Source organism: Diuraphis noxia, unplaced genomic scaffold, assembly GCF_037042655.1.
Source record: "Diuraphis noxia isolate RWA-SAM2 unplaced genomic scaffold, SU_Dnox_SAM2 contig0004, whole genome shotgun sequence".
NCBI lineage: Eukaryota > Metazoa > Arthropoda > Insecta > Hemiptera > Aphididae > Diuraphis > Diuraphis noxia.
The window spans coordinates 48108556-48134014 of record NW_028301714.1 but is presented as its reverse complement, the minus strand read 5'-3'; the positions used below and the strand labels follow the sequence as shown (position 1 = coordinate 48134014).

The following is a 25459-nucleotide window of genomic DNA, read 5'->3' as shown; positions in this document are numbered from 1 at the left end:
TTGAAATATATAGTAGAAAATTTTAGCCACTAGCTATACTGGCTGTTATTTTACAAAGGCTTATAGCTATTTTGAAGTAATTTAATTTGCTTGTTTCATTTAAACAACTAAAATTTTTTAGATAATACTTACTTATCTATGAATGCACTTAAAAAAAGTTGAGTAATACATTATCTTAAAGCAGAAGTAAAAATTAGATCGTCATTGAGTGGCTCACTGTGATGGATGTGTACAATTTTAATTCGATGATAAATCATTAACGCATACAAAAAACGATTCTAATTGAAGACGGTCAGCCAGCCATAATATCATGTAGAATATAATATGTATATTGCTGGTTATTATTGTGGTAATTTATTTTATAATCTACAACAGTAGCAAATATTTTATAAGTTTATATAATTTTTGATACATTATAAACTATGAATAGGCAATAGCAAAACATTTATCTAAATGTTTTGAAAATTACATTGTGTGGATAAATTATGCTAATATACATTAAATGTTACAACTACTCAAGATTTTTTAAGTCATTATTATTTATTTAAATAACTAACTTTATCATAATTTGAATTTAAAATCACTAAAAATAAATGTTAAGCATTAGCTATATACAACTTGAACATCATTATAGATTTTCAACATTACACAAAATAATTTACAAACTTTCATGAATTTGACTAGTTGGTCGTAATTTGAATCTAAAATTCTTATGAAAAAATTTATGTTTATAGGTACGTATCTTTAATAATTTTAAATGGATACAGGAAAAATGGATAAAAGAATGTTTCAGTTTTCAAAGTTTTTGACCAAGCAAAAATTGTTTCTTTGAAAATGTAATTTTCTAAAAAAAACTGAAAAAAAAGATTGAAAATAGTTAGAAAATAATACCATGTAAAAAAAATGATTGTATAAAAATGTGGTGAAAATTTCAAGTGTTTACAATTATTTACTGTTGAATTACACCATAAAAATAACAATAGAGAATTGAAAACCAGTTATGCTTAAAAAATTTCATTACCTATTGTGTTTATTCCTGATTGTTTTGAAAATTACTGAAATTTTTAAATTTTAATTCTTTAACAGTACCAGTTATATCTAATTGTTAATCAAGTATCATACCGACAGATGATGTTTGAAATATCTTCCTGCTATGTATCGTATTGTGTATACTGAAAAAAATACTTACATCACTGTAAAATGAATATATCAATATATTTATCACTCCATTCTGTTATCGTTTTCATAAAATAAATAAAAACAAATAAACAATAGTTTAAGTATATAATGAAAGAGCATATCTACGTAATATATCGTTTTCAGATGATATTTTGTATTATAGTTGTAATAGTGGTTGGTGGACGGTCTCACATAAGGTCATTGATACACATTGTCATCGAAAGTTATGTTCATGGGTGTTATTAGGGTAGTTAAAGAAGAAAAATATATTCTATTATTATGTAGGCCTTGTCACAATTATTTTTATATTCGTGTATACTCGTACACTCACTCATTAATAAATGAGCACAATATATTTTTAATATAAAAATAGTTAGGTAGCCTTAAACTATTAATTAATTAAAACTTTTTATGATGATATATATACTTATACCTTGCAGTATCCAGAATCGAGGACCACATTAAAATACATGGCGAGTTAACAAAATATTATCGTAAAAAAAATAATATGAATTTTACAAAAACACAGCTGTTATATAATAATAATAAAATGATTTTACTTCACTCAGAAATAGGATATCGACATTTTATTGAAACTAAATAGCAGTCAAAATTAAAAATAATGAAAAAATAAAAAAAATACGGACTTGAATATAATAATATCAACATTTCTCGACGTGTTAAAACACTTTACATTATTAATATATTATATTTCACTCTGTGGCAGTAATAATAATAATAATAATAATAATTTTAATTCTAAAAACTAACTAGGTACAACAATATTTACATATTACTCGCATTATAGGTAATCACAGATTTTATATATCTATATATCTAGTGTGAATATAACACGTGTCATAAATAAAATAATATATAATATTGATATATTCTAGGTATGCGCTTATCATGTTATACAATTAAACTCGATATAACGACTTTATTATTATTATCTTTATACAGAGATTGTTGTTCTGGATCCAGTGGTATTTCAATAGATGTATCCTGAGGCAGTCTCATATTTGACAACGCGGAGGTAGTTGTTCCATTGCTGACGCAAGAAGACGATCTAACGTTGTTTGCTGGTATCCATGGCATCAGTTCTTTGGGGTCCAGCTGATGATCACTGTGTATTCAATTCAAATTTATTACTACAACAATAATTATTATTGATGATTGGTTTTAAATAGCTATTCTGGTCAAAACCTGTAATTTCATCACTTAAACACAGTAGCTATGACATTATAATATTAAGATTATATAGTTACAATAAGTAACTTTGGTTAGTAAAAAAAAAAAAAATAATCATAGTTTCAAATGTTTGGAGAAATTTTATCTATTGAAATCTAAGGTATAGCATTTGGAAATAGCTTTTTCTTACATAATTAAAAAAAAAATTTTTCTTGCTATTATTTTTAATTAATAGATGAACAAATTATTTTGTGGTTATCAATGCCACTCTGCAACACTATAAAAATATTAAATAGGTATTCAAAATTTATATTTTATAACTGTTACAACTAACTACTCTTTTGAAATTTGATTTTAATAAGTTGGATTTTTCATAAAATGTTGCATCATTCAAAAAGGAAAAAAAAATAGGTCTTATTAGTTTATAAAAATTGATTTTTTTTTTAAGTCAGTGTAAGAATACATTTTATTCATAATTGTATCTTCGATTAACTTATCATAAATTTTGATTTTTACAAATTTAGTTGGTTTTTAAGAGTTTGTTACCAAACGTTTTAATGTTACTAAACGGTATGATTTTTAAGAAGGAGCGAAATTATGGCAAATATATAAATCACTTTTTGAACATAAAATTTTAAATCAATTATGACTCTATATTATTCTAATTAAATGTAATTTTTTATATGTTTAAAACTTTTTACTGAAGAATCTTTATGTATATAGAATTACTGAAACATAATTTTAACTAAAATAACACCTCCCTTCAACACTTGGTAATATGATTTGTTGCCTCTTGTTAAGTTAAAGAGAATTAGTTGACTCGTAGAGATACATACATAATATAATGGCAACAGTATTTATGATGGTAATAACATATTGTTTTGTGGTATAAAAGATTTTAAATTTAAATAATTATTTTTAAACAAAAATATTCTAATAGTTTTCAGTTAATATTTGAAATATTTATATGGAAATTCAAATAATGCATAATATTTAACTAAGTAGGCAATCTAGTAAAATATCATCTACAATCTACATAGATTGTATCGACAAACAATATAAAATCTTTTAATTACCTACCTATGTAATTATTATATAGATAAAAGACAAATATTTATTTAGTTTAATAATTTATCAATAAACGTACCATATTATATTGTTTTGTTTTACCGACATCCAAGATCGACCATATTTTTTTCTCGAAGCAAGAAATTTCCGTTTTGTCTGCCATCTAGTAATGTGGTATTTTAATGTGTTTTGAACTTCATTGTTAAAGAAACAATACAGTAACGAGACGGTAAACCCCTAACAAATAAAACGATACACAATAATCATTTGTATAGTTGATAGGTATTCAAATATGATTAATAAATATTGTATAAGAACAGATTCAAACATAAAATATTTGTATTTGAGGTGAAATATGTTCATGCGTAGAGCATAAGTGGGCATTTGATTGAATTTTTGGAGAAGTTAGTATTATTCAAATTAAAGTTACCCGTATCCCGATTAATTTTTACGTGGATATGCACGCAATTCATTGAGTGGCTATTGCAGTTCTGGGGAATTAGCACCCAAAAACCAATATCTAATATCTAACATGGCATATTATGGTAACAGTGTTTATCGATGAAACTTTTCGTAACAATATTCCACACGTTAAATTAATTATATTTTAGTACGATGTTGTCAAATTTTACAGTTTTAAATAGATACTTATTCATATAGAATAAAAAATGAGCCTATTAGCCAGTAAGTATCAACTAATTTTATTAACTATTCTGTACCTCTTAACGTACAACAAAATATGTAGTAAATTTTAATGAAGATAAAAGTTGAAATAAAGATGAAAGCATGTTAATTTACAGTATTTTAACGATAAATATTTTGGTCTATCAAATCTAAAAGTACATGATAAATAAAAATATCAAAAATTACAAATAAAAATTTGTTGAGGAATTTATCTTAAATGTTTAATAGTCATTAGTCATTTTTTTTTTTTTAAATAATTTATTATAAATGTTAAATATCATGGAATTATATAGATTTATGGTTATACAAATCAAAAAAGTGTTAAAAATGTTTAAGTAACCATTACATAGTTCGAATTTTTTTAAACTGATTAAAACACATTTAATTTGAATATTGTAATATTGTACAGTAATTATAAATTTTATTTATTTATTTATTTATTTTTATGTTGTAGTCTAAATAGTTAATAGTATGCAATTCAACCTATGGGACTATCGGAACTTCTCCCACCCCATAAATCTCATCTACCTCTAGATCAAAATATTTGTTCTATTGCCGTACCCCCCCCCCCCCCCCCCCTATGAGAGTTGTTGTATTAAACAAAATATATTCGATATCAGGTTATAATTAAAGGCAAAAAGGTAAGTCGTACTCAATTGGGTTGTAAGTTGTAACCAAATATTATACATATTGCAGATGTATGATTATAAAAATAGTACTCACCTGTGTGCTGATGATTACAACTTTGCTAAATTTGTAAATATTGACCAGTAGCCCCGTGGAACTGGGATTGATCATATCCAAACAAAAAGTGATGCCCAGTAGTGGTATTAACACTAAAAGAGCTTTGGTGGCCTTTTTGTAGTTGTGCGTTTCTGCGGATTTGGTGGACCTTATTTTTGTTATCAGTACCTTATGAAAACCGGTGACAAAAATGAACATCATAATATAATAATAGTATGACGTTTGACTATATTACATAGACCTTAAAATATCTATGGACTTTTGATTTTGTCAAAATTAATTACCCGCATAATTTTTACAAGGAATGTAGAATTGATCAGCAAAACGATGACTATCGGTGACTGGTATATCCAATCGTCTACATATGATGCCATTAAAGGACAGTATCTTTCGTATGTGATCTGGTTATACAAATCTAGCTAATAAAAAAAGAGCGTCAACTTTTATCATAATTATTATTATATGTTTTAAGTGCACGTGTTCAATGATAACTTACGTCGTTTTTAGTCGGCACTAAAAGTTTTGTGACGCACCACGTGGAAATAATGATCAATGGTATTCCTAAAATGTAAAATGCATTAATAATATACTCGAGTTGTACTGTTGTAGGTTAATATATTATATTATCATCTTAACAATTAGCCATTGTATATGTCAGCCGGTGTAACAGGTGAATCATACCCCCAGGAGGTACGATTTTCCTAGGTTATTAGTAACCCCGGTACTGATTTCCTAGGATAATAATACCTCCACGGGGGTATGAAAAACTTAGGAAATGTATACCCCCCTCCTATAATATTCCTAGGATATCTATATCTCCTAAAATGTCAAATCCGGGGATAAATCCTAGAAATTTTATACCCCGGTATGATTTTCCTAGGAATTATATACCTCTTAAAATGTCATACCGGGTGGTACAAATATCCTAGGAATTTCGTACCAGGAGTACTATTGGCCTATTATTTGTTTAAATTTTATACCATAAATATATTTAAATTTTAAACTTAAGGTCATATGTTTACTTGCTTAGATAATTAATTATCAATAAGATTTTTTTATAAATATATCCATATATTTTAGCTTGTTTGTTTTTATTCTGATGTTGTTTTTAGTGTAAAAGTTAAAATTGTATGGTGTATAAAATATACATATAGTAAAATATGAGGTAGGTTTGCTGTAAAAAAATTATTATTCCTAATTGTAAAATACATTGAAGTTATTGAACATTGTTATTGGAAAACGCAAAATAAAGATGTATAGCCCCTCCCCCGCCCAAAAAATGTAATAATAATAAACCTCTAGTTACGCCTATGCCTTACGACCTATATTTTAGCAGTTTAGCCTAATACTCTCAAAAGTATCTGCGTACAATAATTTGTCACGTGTCATAAACCAACGTAATTCAGGAGGTGATAAATTGATTGCAAAGAGTATTCTGCGCAAACAGATGTCATGCACCGATAACGGAACGCGCTTCGGGACTCATTAACGAGTGTTCAAACAATATTACGATATATTAGGGGAAACTAAACTGTAGGTCGCTAACGATTTAAAAGTTGATTACCTCTTTGTTAGAATATATTATTATCAGTGCTCGAATTGGGTAAAATTATGTGGAGACGCTCAATCCAACGGTTTAAAAACTGCGTTCCAAGTGCACAATTACTTAACACAGACCCGTAGGGGGTTTGACCTCCACACCCCCCACCCATCGCAAACTTTACTTATATTTTGAATACCACTTTTCAGATACACAGATATTTAAATTCCAATATTGTAATATGTAATTTTTATCACATACTAGTCCACAAATATAAATACAATAAATCATAGGAAATGAACAATGTGATATTATAATTAAATGATAAGCAAATTATGAAAATAAAAATATAGAACCATAGAAATGACAATAAATTAATAAACTATTATCAATAATAATTTTGATACTAAAAATTTTAAAACTCTTTAATGTAATAGTATTATACTTAATAAATTTATTGAAATCTATATTTTAACAAAATGTGTAGTTTAAATTTAACGGAATTTAAATCGGTAAATCCACTGTTATTATTTAATTTTGCTCGAACAATGTCAGGCAAGATCAGCTAGTAATTTACAAAAATAAATTGCACTGAATTGTTTTTTTAAGACATTAATATTTAATTAAACACTTAATAATAGTCTACAAGCTACAATAACACGATGACTTACCTAATTACACCGCAAATGATTTTAATATAAAAAACAATATTATTATTTATTATTATTAATTTACCATCGTGTCTTACTCTACTTACAAGTCACAGGTGCATAACAATAAATTAATTATACTTATACAAGTTGTTTTACATTTTATGATTGGATCACTAATTAAATTTTGGTTTTAAAATGTAAAAAGTATCTAATAAAGTATGCAAGCTTTATACAAACCAACAAATATTTATTTTACTAATGGGTGGGTAATTTGTTGTCATTTTTTATATAAAAATTGAATATTCATTTTAAAGTTTAATGGATTTTATAATGCTGCAACAAATATCAATATGTAACCCACTCTCAGAAAATAAGTTCGTTTTTTAAATAATATTAAACTTGTTTATATTTTAATTTATTTGTTCTTAAAAAAACAACTGTAAAACATTTTAAACTCCAATGGCATAAAAAAAAAAAAAAATAAATAATAGTAAAAATAATAATTTTCAACTTGAGAAAAATAAAATACTAGATAGTTTTTTTTAATAACCCTTTTTTCATTTTAGAATACTAATTAAGTAGAAAAACTAATAATATATATTAATATATACATTATAAAATAATTAAGTAAATTAGTTTTGCCCTGCATATAATAGGACAATTTCTTAGACGCATCAAATATTGTTATTAAATTTTTATTGTAATATATTTATATAATGAAGGTTCAAACAATAGAATAGAAAATTTTAATATTTTACTTAATTTTAAATATCTAAGTATATATAGTTTCTGTTAACAAAATGCATCAGTTGTATACTTAGACTTAAACCTATACATTTTAGGATATAAATATAAATTTAGAAATTAAGTAATATACTCAAAATGGAAAAATTGGCACGATCGAAAATTGAAGTAAAATTCACGAGAAGGAATTATCGTCCACTGTTAATACGACTAGGAGTTAAATTAGTGGTACGTAGAGAGTCTCAGTCTCCCTACCACTAATTGCGCTTACAGCGCTTATACTCGTAATTCGTTCCTTTAAATTTATTCTTCATATGGTATCTTTTTGCTTATCTAAAAACTTCAGAAAATTCTAAAATATAACACTACCATTGAGCATATTGGATTGTTTCATTAGAATATATAAAAACTACCACATCTATCAACATTAAACCAATATAATGACGTATTAATTTTTTTTAAGATTTTGGAGGAACTTTTTCAGCTATTGAACATATTAATTCTGGAATATGTAGTTCAAAATTAAATAATAATTCATCAATTCAAATCTTTGTTTTTAAAAGTATTTTTTTGAGAATAATCATCAAAATAATAAAATTCTTTTAATCTCTTTTTTATTTAAGTATTATAAAATGACCAAGCAATCCATTTTTATTCAAAAATCATTTATTTTTACTTGTAAATCAAAAAACTAAAATATATAGAGTACGTTTTAACCTAGAAATAATATAATACCTTATAAATATAGTTTGAAAGGATCTGAGACTAATTATTAATACAGATATAGGTATGTGATTGATTATTGAAATTTAATTGTTTTAGTTAAATATTTAATTCTGGAAATACTGTTTTATAAATACACTTGCTTTCACATAAAACAAACCGTTATTATGCGTATGAACATTATGTTAAAACTAAAAGTTATTATTTATTTTTTCAGCAAAATTGATTTTTATCAGATTTATGATCAATATAATTTGAATAAGTAAGGTACATGTGTTGTTTTTATACGAGTAACAGTGAGGAATATGTAAAAAGTAACAATTTATGAAGACTGCAAAATATAAATTTCACATTAAAAATAAAACGAGAAATTATAATTTTTTTTTTTTTATTGTTCTTACAAACATCGGTGACAAAGATCATTAATTACAGTTATTTATACATACATTTTTTTAAATTATACTTTTATAAGATTAAAAAGTTAAAAAAAATATTGAATTATTAATAAAATATGCCTTAACTATTGTATTTAGAATCGATTCTCAAATTTTTTAGTTCACAAAGCCCTTAAGTACCTAAGTAAAAAATAAGAAGCCTCAAAAATTAGAAATTTTAATCTAAAGCAAAATAATGATAAATTATGATTTAATTCCAGATGTGTACTCTATAGGGTTGTAAAAACTACTGGTTCATTGTATAACAAATATAATATTTAAATATGTTAAGAAAAAAAAAAACATGAATTTTAAATAAGTAACAATTTTTCGCGATACCTTTAATATTATACTCGTATTTCTAGATTAAAAAACGTATTTAGTTTACTTAGTAGTTCGGTATCATTTAAATATCTAAAGTTAACCATACGATTAATTCACACTGTTTCACAAATTTCTATAATTATATTTCATGCATAGGTACTAGGTATATTACAACTGTGATTTCTATAACTTAATTATTTATAAAAATCCAAATGTCCAAGAAAAAACAAAATCTACTCCTACTTTTTAGTTTTCGCTATATACCCAACCACAAATATTTTTTGTAGAAAACTAGCTACAAGGAAAATATATTGCAGGATGACGAACATATTTTGTCTGTCTTTATATAACTGACAATAAATAACGAGACAATCACATTTATAAGGTCATGGGAACATTTAGAATATGAAATATTGGATAACAAATTATTAGTATAAAATTATTAAAATCAAACTATCTTTAAGTTTATTTCTTTTTCTTATCATAAATCTTGAGTGCTTATAATAGCTAATTTGTATTTTAATTAACAAAATGTAATATTTCAGTCTTCAAAAGACTTTACAAAAAACAAAAATGCAATTAATTACCTACTAAATACTAATAACGTTGTTGTTTTAATTCGATATTAAGCACATCTCATAATATAATCAAATGTTTTGTTTTAAAATATGGACCACACAACGATTAACCTTTTCATGTTATGGAATGATAGAATGAATACATTGAAAACATATTAAAATTAAATTATTAAATAATGTATAAAGTTTAATTTCAACCATTTAATGAAGTTATAAATAACTATAAATTAAAATTACACTGACGATCACATATAGTAAGTGATTATTCATAAAAGGTTAAGTTATATTAATACATTATATTTATATTTTATATAAGAATGATTGTGGCTAATTGTTTTCAGTTTAAAGTATTAATAGAGTATTTATTATTACCTAAATATAAATGCAATTATTATTCAATAATATTGAACGGTTAATTAAATTCAGAATTTAGGATATAAGAAAGATAAGGTATAATAAAAGTTAAAAAAATTACCTCAGACAGTTGTTTTCTTATGAAATACTTCCCTGAGGTAGCCTATTTAATCCAGTAGGTATATATAATATTGAATAACTTCATCAATAATCTCTATGATACAATTCTTGTGAGATGTCAATATAATTTATTATTATAGATATGCTTAATCATTCAGACTTAAATGTTTACTTTTTTAATATTTTTTGGTCATTAAATTAAATAATATGATTAATTCGGTATCCCACTCACTTAATAACATAATTTATCTAAATGTTACATAGACTATAGACATTAACGTATTTAATATTAATAATTTTGAATTTGTTAATTATCATAATATACAGAATATTATATAACTAATAATTTGAACATTTAAATTATTATCATTTAATTAAAAAAATATTCATGTCAACAAACATAATATTGACATGATTGATTTTAAAACATCCACGGATAATGTTGAAGTGGTAATGCAATATAAAATTTACCAACAAGACTATCATTTTTTTCTCCATATATTTCCATATAACATCTGTTTATAACATCATATTATCACACACAGATATTTTATTACTTTTTTTTTTTTTTATTAAACGAAATATACCTTCGACGACATAGTCCATCGGGTTAAAAAAATTTTATTTCATTGGATTAAGATTGCATTATTAACAACTATATTATTTACAATTTTTATATTTTATTTTGTAGTTTTATTACTTTTTATATTTTTACAATAGAGATAATTTGAGCGATTTTAGATTCTGATCCGGTTGATAAGGTTTTACAATTAAGTGTGTTTTTTATGTGTTTGTTAATTGTTTACATCTTTTATATTAGGAAACATGGCTCAATCCTTAACTTTGAGTGTGGATTCAAGAAAAAAATTGGATATAGTTGATACATTTAAGATGTAAGAATTCACATTATTTTTTAAAATGACCAGGAAAATCAAAAATTATTACAGAAAACCAGTTTCTGAGAAAAACTATTTTCCTTTTTTGTTTTAACTAAAAAATGAATAGTTAATAAGAATTTAAATATTCATGTTATAATTATTTAGTAAAGATGCTATAATTTAAAAAAAAATTCCATTAAATTTAGATTGTTTTTAATTTTTTTATATTCTAATATTTGTTTTAAAGTGAAAAAGTTTGAGAGTAAAACGTAAATCACCTCATTCGCTTTCTATACTCAAATAATATTATTTTTAAGCGTTTAAAAAGTTCGAATTTTCATAAAAGTAGTAAAATCAAAATATTTCAAATTATTTCATAGATTATTATGTATAGTAATTATCTTTATGACGGAAAATTCAAAAAAGTTTACAGTAAAGCCAAATAAGTTGAAGTTCGATTTTAACAAAAAATAACGATTTTAGTTATTTATTTGCATTTAAAAAATATTATTCATGGGAACTTTAATTTATATTATTACATGCTAATGTACAAAATAACATTTTTTATTTTACTTAATTTTAAGATATTACTTATATTTTATACAAACATTTATATTATTAAATATATGATATATAACATAATATAATATGAATTGTATATATATTTTTTCTTTAGTTAACCCGCGGCAACATAGGCCATTGGTTTTAGGGAGGGTACGGTAGGGTTTTAAGTTGAGTATGCTTTTGGTACACGTGTGTGTGTGTTTTGGCAGAATTTCTAGTGGGCAATCGTTTCTGCCATGCCCAAATTGTATATTATTATGATATAAATATACACTTTTGTAGTCATTATTTATATAATTAATGTAATATAATGTGATATTTTCGACAAAAATTAATTCAAACTACAATATTACTATAAGTAAAATAAATTACCAAACAACAACCTTTTTTTGAAGGTATGAATGAAATTTTCTATTACATATCATGTACAAAATACAAATTGATTGTCCTAAATATGAAACAGTAATTCAAATCATAAAATTCAAAAATTCAGGCATTTAACACATAAATATATATTTTGGTTCCGTACCAATCTCAATATTTTCTATTAGTTATGTTTTTTTGTGTTAATTGGTATGAACAATAATGAATTCACATCAAAAAGAAAAAAATAAAAGAAAATATTTGAATATGCTATTCTAAATAATTGGTCATTACGAATTTATGAATAAAAATCTATAGTAAAATACACGATTTGGTTTGATGTATAAAAAAAAAAAGTCTATATATATGTAAATAATAACGATAATAATATTTTTCTCTTGCATAAAAATTAAAAGCATAGTGATGAGACTAATTATTTCAAGTGACAATTGGCAAAAAATTATGACAAAACGAATAATATTAATTGATTAATATATTAATCAGACACTTAAGAGGACACTACCCGTACATTTGTTGTCTACATCTTACATACTTAATACATCGCAAATTTTTTTCACTACCTAGTTCCAATAGTGTGTTGTTAGTTTTAATATTGAATGAATTGACCTATTATAAAAACTTTTAGATGAGAGCATAATCTGTGTTTAACCGTCTGGTATTATTCAATACCATTTTCAAGTAAGATACCATAAACGTTTACTATATAACGCGATATTTCATAGTATATCAATTTATTGATTAAAAATTAAAATATTGAACAAATTGTCGATGCTCAACCTTAGATAATTGTTTGATCAATATTTTTGAAAATAAGTCAATTCAGTATAATATCAAACCTAACAGCACACTATCAAAATTTAATATGTCGTACGTTTGTAAGACAGAGAAAACAAACGGATAGCGTTATCTTATAAGTCAATATTCTAATCATGGATAAAATGCGATATAAATTAAATTACTATCTTATGGTTCTTACGTTTCGAAATATTTAGAATTCTTACTGTCAATCGGTTAATTGTTCATAGTTGTGACAAAAGTCAGATCTTGCTATAATTAAAATCGAATATCACAGTTCATTTGATCATGTTTCAATTAGCTTTGTAATACCATACCTTAACTCTTAGTGAAATTATAATTGTTTTCTATAAAAAAAAAAAAATTATGTAGAAAATATGGTTAATGTACTAGCTAAAGTGAATAATTAGATTGCGTTCAAAATACATATAATATAGTATACCTAGTATTACTACCTTGCGTAGTACAACAAATATCGAAAATTTCAAAATATGGTTTCTAAAAATCAGAATTCGAATAAATGTACTATTAAAGGGAAATATGGAGGTGAGTATGCTTAAAAAATTACTCTAGACATAGACTACACACACACTTACACAGATATATATATATTAAGTATAATATTATGGATTTTCTCCAAGCTTATCACATTTCCCTATTTATATAGTATGTATAATAATATTGGAAGGTAAACCTAATAACTTAAATTCAACTTTTAAACCAACTTACTAAAGCTTTGAATCACAACTAATTAGAACTCTTAATACCCATACAACACAGCCGGTCTCGAGTGACAACACTAATATAAACAGCAACAAACCTAAATCAAATACCACAGTCAACGTAAACATAAAAATATTTTGGTAATACGACTATATAGTCTGAAACTCTTCACAGCATTGTTCATCATCATACTTCGCTATTAATTTGATATAATACTTTAATTTTGCAAAATTTACTATCTGCTCGGACTAATTAGAACATTTTAAAACATTCAAAACACAAAAATCAATATTGAATTGGGTGCAAAGCTAAACTTAGTTTTTGTATTAAACATTTACACTAATCTACAATATTATTAAATTATAGCGTTAATTTTTATGAAGATTAATATTTAGTGTTACGTTCTACATATGGGTAGTTTTTTAGTTAAAAATACTTTGTTGTACACAATAGAGAATATATTATCATATTCTCATATGAATACATATTCTCATTGGTACATATTGTATTCAATAAATACAATTATCATTAATGAATTGATCAACAAGTTAACATTTATGTCTTACATAACATATAAGTAGTGTGGGTATGGGTACAATTTATTAGTATATTTTAAATAATGGCTGTATGTAAACTGCGGCAAAATTTACCTTTTTCTAAAAGTCGATGTGTAAGCTGCGGCAAAAAAAAATTAAGATTATACAATCTGCGACAAAACCGATAAGATACATCATACAAACTGCGGCAATGTATTTTATATACTTTCTATATATACTACGTATACGTATCGTTACGATAATCTATATACACGTTTATCGTTTAATTAGGTATAATACCTATTACGTGTTATGACAGCTATAAGTATCTCTTAGAGTATAAGGCTTAAATATAAAGAAAAACCAATTTTTAAATATTGAAAAGTATGTTATTGTTAAAAAATATTTTTAAAAATCGTATAATCAAAAAATCAATTTTAAAATTAAAAAAATATTATTATTATTAAAAATTATTTTAAAAAATCGTATAATATTCGTATAATCAAAAAAAAAAAAAAAAATAATAATAATATAATACGTATTACGTATTACGTGTTGTGGCAGCTTTTGGTATCTCTTATTATTAGAGTTTAAAAATACATTTGGATTTACCTTACCAATTTGTACTCAAGACGAAACATCACATAATTAATTTAACGATATACGTACATAGGTATGTACTATATATAGTATACATATATAGAAAGTACCTATATAAAATAAATTGCCGCAGTTTGTATGATGTATCTTATCGGTTTTGTCGCAGATTGTATAATCTTAATTTTTTTTTTGCCGCAGCTTACATATTGACTTTTAGAAAAAGGTAAATTTTGCCGAAGTTTACCATCCCCCTAAATAATTACCTAATAATATTATGGTTGGAATTTTATTTTAGTAAACATGTTAAAAGATAGTCCAGAATCTACTGAGCTAATTTTGTTTTTAATTGTCACCAAGCTTTATTATAAAATATATATTATACATTAGTTTATTAACATACCATAATAGCCAATGGTTAATAAAAATAAAACAAAATACATAATAGTTAAATCGATACAATAAATATAATATAGTCTATACACAATAAAATACCTATTAAACTCAATTCATTAAGTGTAAATATCAAAATAAAAAGGTTACCTAATATATTATAAATCAATTTACTATTTTTATGGTTTCAATCGATGCTCACTAGAATCTATATTATATATTATGTAGTTGTCTGAATTAGCTAACTGAATTTATTCCGAGTACATAATTTTAAAGACACCCGTAAAATATTAAAATCAATAAAACCATATTTTAAATAAATTTAGTTGAAGTACTGATGCATATAATTTTAGTGGCGCAGGTAGAATACATGAAACTGTGGTTTGCGAAAACATGATTTAAAAAATATTTTACCAAAAATAATTTCCTGTTTTCCCCGTAAATAAAACTCTATATTGAAACTTACGATATATGTATAATCGATAAGTGACCATTAACGGTGTTATTAAACCGACAGAGTTGCCGATGTATGTAAATTTGAATATTATTGTACGCAAAAGAAGTTAAATATGAGTAAGTGAAAATGTTGTTTTTATCATGTTGGTTGAAATCTGTTAACAGCTGAATGGGCAACATTGAAATATTATAAAATATCATAAAAAACAAAAATAAAATAAAATGTATTTAAAGTTAACCGGAAGAAATGTTTATACAATTATCTCCAAGAAAAATATGACAATATTATACAATACGTATATTAAACTGCTTGTCGAAGAAATTTTAATTTTACTTACTAATAACACATATAACAAAAAACTTACCCCATCCGATAGCCATATATGTTCGCAACCGCACTCTGTCTGGAAAAAATGTATCTACGACTATTATAAATAAATACATCCCTGAAAACAAATTAATTAAGTATTAAAATCGTATAAATATTTTACGCATACATTTAATTTATGGGTTTGAAGTTAAATTTGACCACTGCAGTTATTTATGCAACAATAACAAAATTCACACACAAATAAATAAAACAAATACCAACACGCAGTTGAGTCTCTTGAGGGAACGTGTGTTATTTTAGGATTAGTAATAATAATTTAATTTATATTACGATGTTTACCTTCGATAAACGCCCAAAAATAATTTGTCATGGTGAAATAGTAAAGTGGTAACACCAACAAAGCACATTTAAATGTCCCTGTGTCGGTCAAGTTCTGCAAAATAAACGTTTCTTCTGATTAAAATAATTAGAATTTCCAAATATTATTATATATGTATATAATATGTAGAAATTTTTATTATAATTAAAATTAGCTTATAATTTAATATTATAAACTTATAATTATATTTTGAATAATTTAATTTTATCAGTATTCCAGAATATAATTTTTATTAAAAAACATCTTTAACTTTAGAAATGAATTTTAGTCAATAATCAGTACCATAGATTTTTTTTTAATATTTGCTATTATATGGGTTCATAATATTTAATATTATATATACCTACACGTATCGATACTAAAATATTTATTTTAAATATTTTAATAAAGTTTATTTGAATTTCGTTCTATTATAATTTTTAACTATAAAACTTAATTTAACCAGCAATTTTATTTTTGTATATTTTCTTATTTTAAATGAAACAAAACTTTGATTAGTGTTAATATTATTTGATAAATGTAATAGAAATATTTTCCCTAGTTTATTAATCATATATGCATTAAAATACTAATATTTCTATAGGTACTAATAAATTATTATTTAGTGATAGTTTTCATCGAATAAAATATAAATACTTGCCTATAATACGGCAAATTTAATTATTAAAATATTACTATTAAGTTTATGTCTTTAATTATGTATATACTATATATACTATATACCAACAATCGACATAAACTTAGCAAATTGGCAAACATAGTGGTATCCGGAGTCCGGACATATCATACCATTTTAAAACTAGTTGTTTTCACTATTTTAACCCCGTCTGAATTTTTGCTATTTTAATTATGGTAATATTCAAAAAGTGCTCATAATTTTAATCGTATCGATATAGTTTTGAATCAGATATTCATATCAATGTGTTTATCACTATAAAATTTTAGTTATTTTTTTAACAGAATAATATCGTAATTATAAATAATAAATGATACGCTTGTTTGATTACTGAAAATGTTCAACATTGTTAGGTTAACATTTAGGCAGGTATAAATTATATTATCATGATAATTTATTAATTAAAAAATAGTTTTTATTTTTTTAACGTTTACGAATACTGAATATTTTTAATTCAATTTAAATTATACATATTGATCCAAATTTTTAACACTACAAAAAATACAATAATAATCATAAACTTTTAAATTGTATTTTCTTCAATTAGAATCAATTATTTAGTAAGTAGTTATTCAATTTTTGAATGAATTATTGACATTATTGACATTATTGACATTATAAAATGTAAGTATAATTATTTTAAGCTATTTTACAAAAGCATTACAAGTACTTTATTCTTTGAGCTACAAGATTAAATATATTATATTTCAAAAAACAGATTAATTAATTGTTAACATACAGTGTAGTTAAGTATCCACATAATGCCTGCTAATAAGTACGATGCCATCAAATTTGAGTGGATTTTGTTCCGCAAACATTTCAGTTCTCTATGGAATAAAATGTACAAAAGACATTTATTATAAATATTATTGTTCGATAAAAGTAATTTAGTTTGTATTGTACTTCTCACTTAAATCGGCAGAATACAAAAATGGCCAGTGATGTCATTATTAGTGACAAACAATGACCAGCTATATACAAATAAATAATTGTATCAACAGTGCCTTCTTCATCGTAAGTCACTGCTTTTGGATCACCAAGAATCGTACACTCGTTAAAATCGGTTAGGCCCCAGGTATTGTTCTCGTAACATATTCTACTTGCATTTTCTAAAAATTTGAAAAAATAATAAAATATTATTGTTTCACGAGATTTGACCAAATTCATAATTTTAATTATATAATTCATTTTATGCGAGTAACTTAAATTTTTAACATTGGGGGGGGGGGGGTGTTTTAATTAAATGTTTTATTACAACTTTGGGGAAATTGATGTTCACACATATATTACATTTTTAGATTGTACCATCGAGGAGAGAGGGTGCTTTCACAATCAAAATACCTTCCCTAACTACGCGCCTGGTTTATATTGACACTCTCTAATAGACATAAATTACTTTCATACATAAATTAAGATATCTTAATTCATGCTTTCATACAAAAAGTATAAAATCATTCGTGCATGTTAAACATTTTAAATTGTGATAATTGGACGAAAATAAGAATTTACTTTGAAACATACAATTTCCAACTCAAATTGCAAAATAGTCTTCAAAGTTATTATATGATAATAGTAAAATAACACACTTTAAAAGATAAATATTATGAATTCTCAGATAAGTAGCATTATGATATATGACATTACTACATCATCTATGTATCAAGGCAAACTAAAAAATGGACCTTATTAATATAATATCAGATGTATAGAAGAATTCTTAACTAATGTTGTCCAAGAAAAATATTGTTTTTGTATGTTTACATTTTATAGATCAGATAACTATTGTAAAATATGATATTTTGAATTTTGAGGAAATAATTTTTTAGTTGTGTTAAGTCCTCTAATCTACTCCAAGCTTAAGAAAACGGTCGGTAAAAATAGAAAATAATTTTATGAATATTAAAAAATTGATGTTGTTACTTTTTAAATTTAATATAAAAATTGACACTACCTGAGTGAAACGAGACAAGTGATTAACATGACAATATGTTTCGCTTATTTTATTTTATTGGTGTAATTATGTTGTTATAATTAATGTAGAATGTAGATGTAGTATTTTGTAATTGTTTTAGAGTTTTTGCCAAATAGTATATAGTTTTGACGTATACCAGAAATATTTTCCTTTTATTTTATAATAATAAAATCCTTTTATTAAACATTTTTTTTTTGTGTTACTCATAATATCTAAATGCTCTTTTGCATAGTTTTGCAAGTTCTGATGTGGCTGGTACCTATATACTACACAATATGCAGCTTTCAAAAAGAGTTTGAGAATAAGTATCCATTTATATTATTGCATAATTGTAACCTATGTTGTCACTGATTAATAGAGTTACTGTCATTGTTTAAAAATATATATAATTTAGTTTTTAAAAATAGTCCAGTTTGTTTTGGTCATTGGTATAATAAATCTATGAAATTGGACGAGAGATAGATACAATCGAGAATAATTGTGATTTTTTTGCAAAACTAAAGATTACTAGTCACACGAATTGTTCATAATATTGAACATATAAATAATGTATTGTATATATTTTAAATGTTTTGAATATTGTAATATTTATTGAAAACATAATTTTCATATAAATACTATTACTATATGTATAATATAGGCATATAATTAATAATATTAAAAAAATAAAATTGTATTAAACCTTAACTCAAATGATTTTATAGTATAATAATTATAAACTGGATCTACAGATAACTTAATTTTAGCAGTGGTTTTTCCATAATCGTTTAGTACTATATAATATAGGTATTTATTGTTTTAGCTACTGAAAAACATCGTTATTGTTCTATGATAACCATATTTATGAAATGTACGAAATTATTTTGACAAACATTCAGCATTTTTTGGTACCGTAATGTAAGAAGTAGGAAAACTGAGTACCAAATACGTAGTAAACAAGTATCACCTAGTTAGATAATGTAACATCATAAAATCAGTTTTTGAAAAAAACAACCTACTATTGACGTTAAATTCATACATAATGTTAAATTATAATAATTATACATAATAAAATTAATTAAAAAATAGTAGGATGTTATTCTTTAACAATGATTAATGGTAAAAAATTGGTTTTCATACGAAGGTTGCAACGGATATTTTCTAGAAATAGTAATTTAAAAATAAAAAAAACACAAAGCAATACGCGTAGACCTAAGCCATTGAAGTTATTTTATTGTTGTTTATTAAAATAATTATATATAATAATCAATATTTAATAACGGCGTCCGTGTATAACATAATTTTAACAGCACTATATTATCATAAATTCTTAAAGTAGTAAAAAATAACGCATAGGTAATATAATATTATTAGCTGAACGTTACAACTGTTCTTTATAAATAAGTTTTAACATCGGTTAATATTTACATAATATTTTAAAGATAAGCTATTAATTTACTAGTATTAGTTTTTAATTCAATCAAAATCGAATAAAACAAAAATACTTCATAAATTCTTCAAGATAATCAGACTTATATATTGTTATTCATAGACCTAAATACCTAGAAACTAATTATGAGTACCTATCTGTATGAAATATTGAACAAAAATGAAACCAACAATGAAACTAGGCAGTGATGGCGTCAGGGATGGGTCAGGTAGGGCCACGGCCTTACTTGAAAATGTCTGCCCCTACCAGTGGCCCTACCACTGATCTGACCTTAGACATAATAATATAGTCATTTTTCATAAGCGGAAATTAAATAATGTTATTTGTATTTTGTTCACTGTATGTAATTTAACACTAACAATATAAATACTTCTAAATTATATTATATGATAATTATTAATACTATTCCTAGAATAAATAATACTCCTACTTGTTTAATAATTCATTGGTTTTCATTAGAACGAATAGAACGTATTAAGATAGTATCGTCCTACCAATTTACCATTATACACCTATAAACTAATCGACTTTGCGTAGAGAAAGAAACCGTCAGCCAACATTGAGCAAAGGAGATAGAGTTACGAGTTGGGAAAATATAGTGTTATAAACATGAAAAAATTGGTATATGAAAATAGCTATGGAAAAACAAGTGCCAATAGAAGAAAACGAATTTAAATCGAGAATATTCTATTGTATTTTGGACAAAATAACAAATGAGTTAGATAAGAGATTCGGTGATAATTCTGATATAATATAAACTGATATATATATATATATATATATATATATAATATACTTCTTAATTCAGAACCAATAACATTTTTAACATATAATACAATATCACCTTTTGCAAAAGCTTTTTTAGATGACATAGAATGCCTAAAATCAGAATTAAAAATATTATATAAGCCCATGAACTGTTATGAAAAAAAAAAATTTAAAAATTAAAGATGTTTTCCAATTTCATAACTTTCTTAAGGAATATGAACTAGCATTTTCAGAAACATATAAATTATATTCTATTGCTATACCCGTGTCATCAGCTGCGTGTGAACGTACATATTCATGGTGTAATGAAACGCGTATAAAAAGTTATTTAAGAAATAGTTTATTAGACACTAACCTTACAAGTTTAAGTATTATATCTATTGAAAAACGTGAAGCTAAGTCACTAGACATTGATGAAATAATAAATAAGTTTACAGATGCACATAGCAATCATAGAATTATTTTAAAGTAGATTTGCTATAGTATTGTAATCATTTGAAGGTTTTAAATATAGTAATTAGCTCATTTTAACTGTTTTTTTTTTTAATTATTTATTTATTGTTAAAATCTCATTTTTAAAATATTATAAAAATATAGTATACAGAGTGTCCCGTGAGGATTTACCCATTGTGATATCTCACAAAATAATGGAGATATCAAAATTATGGTTTTATAATAAGATTTACAGAGTTAAGAAATACAATCATTTTATTTTTAAATTTATTTTAATGTTTTTGTAAAAAATTTAAAAAATAAAATTTTTTATTTAATTATTTCCAAAAAAATTAAAGATAGCCATTTTGTAGAGTTTATTTTTTTGAAAATATTGACGTTTCAACATTTTATTTCCATTAATTTCCTGATTTTTGATATTTTTTCTGGTTTTGAAGAAATAAAATATGATTATAAATATATTACTATTAGGAACACGGAAAGTATTCAGCCGACTATATAGGAATGCGTGCGGCGCGGTGGGTCAATTTATTAGTAATTCGCAATTTTTCTCGAAACTAAAAAAAATCTTAAAAATCAAGAAATTAATGAAAATAAAATTTTGGACGTCAATATTTTCAGAAAAATAAACTCTAAAAAATGGCTATCTTTAATTTTTTTGGAAATAGTTAAATATAAAAATATATTTTTTAACTTTTTTACCAAAACATTAAAATAAATTAAAATATGAAACAATTGTAGTTATTATCCCTGTGAGTTTATTATAAAACCAGAATTTCGATATCACCATTATTTCGGGAGATATCGCAATGGGTTAATCCTCACGGTACACCCTGTATGTATATATATATATATATTTTTACTATTAAAATGTATAATACAAATTATAATGCACTATATAAAATATAGTATATTTTTTTTATATAATATGTACCTGTCTATAACCCACCGTGTTAGAACTTATTATGTTGGTATATTTTTACCGCGTAGGAACTAACGTACGTACCTCTTCGTGTAGTATATCACATATTTAGGAATTAACGTATATAATTTTTTACTTGTTACTCTCGTGTAGGAGCTTACGGTTCCCCATTTTCAAATATTATTAGTTTTTAGTCTATACATTTTTATTTTTATTTTTTTAAATGCAATATATAACATTTTGGCACAACAAGTAGATGTGAAACAGGTTAGTTATATACAAATTATTTTAAAAAATACATCATATCCTTAAGTCTTATAAATAATTAACATTTATCGGTACATACTAATAAATATATTTATTGCTATTTTACATAAATATTATTGTGAGTATGGTATGCTTATTTTTTATAATAAACTGGTTCGGTAAGAAATATTTTGTACGACGAAATACATTATTTCATAATATATGAGTTATATACTTATAGACCATGTATCGTTAATCAAAATATAATATAAGTACCTAATGTAACATGACTTATATTAAGTTATAACACGCCTTACCCGCTGTCATAGTTTCAAATGTTTATAATTATAAATTGTGATTATTTAACAGTAGAAATATTATAGTTATAGGTTATAAATTTATCAACACGTAATAGATATAATTTAAATTTAGAGGTACAAAAAAAAAATCATTGCTCTTTTTTTTCATTATCAATAATATACTTATACACAATCGGAACAATAAGATTATGAGCTAATTGACAAAAGGAAAATTGGAAGTTTTGAATAAAGAAACCATCCACCGATGACACATTCGTATTTTAATTATTTTATTTTATATTATTATTCTTTTTTGTCATTTTTTTTTTTTTTTTTTTTTTTGTTATATGGATTAAGGGTTTAGTAGGTCTCCGCAACATATTCGCTTAAGGCGACAAAGAGGGTTACCAGGGATGGTTAATGCAGCTAGATTTTTTATAAGTTCACTTGGATAAAAGTTAAGGCGTATGTGGAATAGTTTAAAATAATATTTTACCTCTTCCTGAATTGTTGTCATGTGCAGGTCAAGGTGTGATTCGATGTGTATGGTGGATAATTTGAAATTTTCTTATTGTCTTATTTTAATATTTGCTTTTGTTTTTAAAAAATGAAGAAATTAATACCTTGTTTGTACATTATATATACTAATTTTAACAGAATTAAAAAAAGCAATCTGTGTTTGTTTGCTGTTCTAAGTTTATCGGGACCAGTAAAAACATTTTAGTGGTTATATAATATATGTTAATAAATATGAATTAATATTATTGAATTAGGTACTTTATTTACTAACTAGTTGTATCATATAATATTCCTCTGAGCTCTTGAAAACATGGCTGATATACAATTACACCAGCCGATGTAGGAGGCCAACATATCAGTGAATCTGATGATGCATTACACCCGTTTATCCAACGATCATCCCATTCGTACCAAGACCTGCATTTCAAAGCAGCCTAGAAATTATTCATTAATACAAATTATTACGTTTTATATTCAATTAACATTAAATCACATTATTAACTAGATTTTCTAGAATCTAGCACATTTTATTTGATGTCAGCCACTGAGCCACCCACCTATATAATAAACTTAATACTGTTAAATTATTGGATACCGGTAATGGAAAATATAATTCTTACTTCTTCGTTCGGTGACCAAGTTTCATTGAAATAATCCATACTGATTTCTCATGCTGAAATTTTTATGGGTACCTAAAAAATTAATATTATCTACGCATATTCCTTTTCTGAAAAAAAAAAAAAAAAAAAAACATTTATTCGGTTAAATTTGTAAAATTTTAGTTTGTCAATGATACAAAATGGCAAAACTTAAATATGAATGGAGGGAATATATATATATATATATATGTATATATTTTTAAGCGTATTATATATAAAAATACAATATATTACACGTCCGTACCTACATTGGAAAAATAAAATATATCATAATATTATACTAAAATATTTAGAAGTGTCGAACCATTTAATCTTAATCAACAAATATAATCTACAGTGATTTTATCAAGGTATACGGTGCTCCTAAAAACTTAGATCTACAGAAGGCACTAATGTCCTCCTCATAAATTAACACCATAAATATAATTTACTTATCACTTAATCATAAGAAATTATGTCTTGATCTCCTATGACCTATCCTAATTTATAAAACGGTGTCGCAATACCTAACTGATTTAATATTTTAATCATTATTACACTAATTCATAATATTTGGAATAAAGATAAATTATATTAAAATATTATGCTATAGATAATTTCATTATGAATAAGCTTTGGTAATTAAAAGTTTGAATTTTATTAACATTTTAGGTTTAGTTAAGTATAAGATACCACTTTATAAAATATTATTAAGATGTAAATTTGATCATTAATAATTAACTCAGTTATTCAATATATACCATGAGCTCGTCGACGAATATAATATATTGGCTACTTATAATGAATCGCTCATACACTATAATGTGTGTATTGATTAAGCACAAATGCGTGAGAATAATGTATGATACTATGATTCGAAATAACTTATAAGTTTAATAGATACCTAACAGTTGGACAGTTTTTGGAAAAATTGAAACTAGTAAAAACAATTACTTTCAGAAGCTAAAAATTTAATTAAAAAAATAATAATTTTTTATATTTCCTAATTCTGTTTTTATTTTTATTTGAAATAGATTTTTGTAGATTTTTTAAAATTTAAATAAGTTTGTAAAAGTTGAAGCCTTTGCTGTAAATTATAACCATTCACATATAACAAAATTTAGCTTGTGTCCATTTTCCCCAAAACCGTCCCAATATACTAACT

The 25459-nt window shown here is 24.4% G+C and overlaps 1 protein-coding gene across 2 annotated transcripts in view; it reads right to left on the bottom strand.

Annotated features, from left to right (window-relative positions):
• Nucleotides 1-1751: 1751 nt before the first annotated feature.
• Nucleotides 1752-25459, bottom strand: part of LOC107166904 (diuretic hormone receptor-like) — a 48619-nt gene continuing 24911 nt past the window's right edge. Inside the window, exons 2-12 of one of the 2 annotated variants that reach the window (XM_089227271.1) lie at nt 24277-24383; nt 23928-24090; nt 17959-18157; nt 17788-17875; nt 16333-16426; nt 16028-16108; nt 5363-5427; nt 5151-5285; nt 4846-5034; nt 3518-3675; nt 1752-2305 (exon numbers count right to left, since the gene is read on the bottom strand). In XM_089227271.1, coding sequence (XP_089083397.1) covers nt 2092-2305; nt 3518-3675; nt 4846-5034; nt 5151-5285; nt 5363-5427; nt 16028-16108; nt 16333-16426; nt 17788-17875; nt 17959-18157; nt 23928-24090; nt 24277-24315 — 1425 coding nt within the window. In that variant the 5' untranslated portion in view covers nt 24316-24383 and the 3' untranslated portion in view covers nt 1752-2091. Of the gene's footprint in view, nt 2331-3517; nt 3676-4845; nt 5035-5150; nt 5286-5362; nt 5428-16027; nt 16109-16332; nt 16427-17787; nt 17876-17958; nt 18158-23927; nt 24091-24276; nt 24384-25459 lie in introns of both variants that reach the window. The other variant, XM_089227272.1, reaches the window with a different exon arrangement.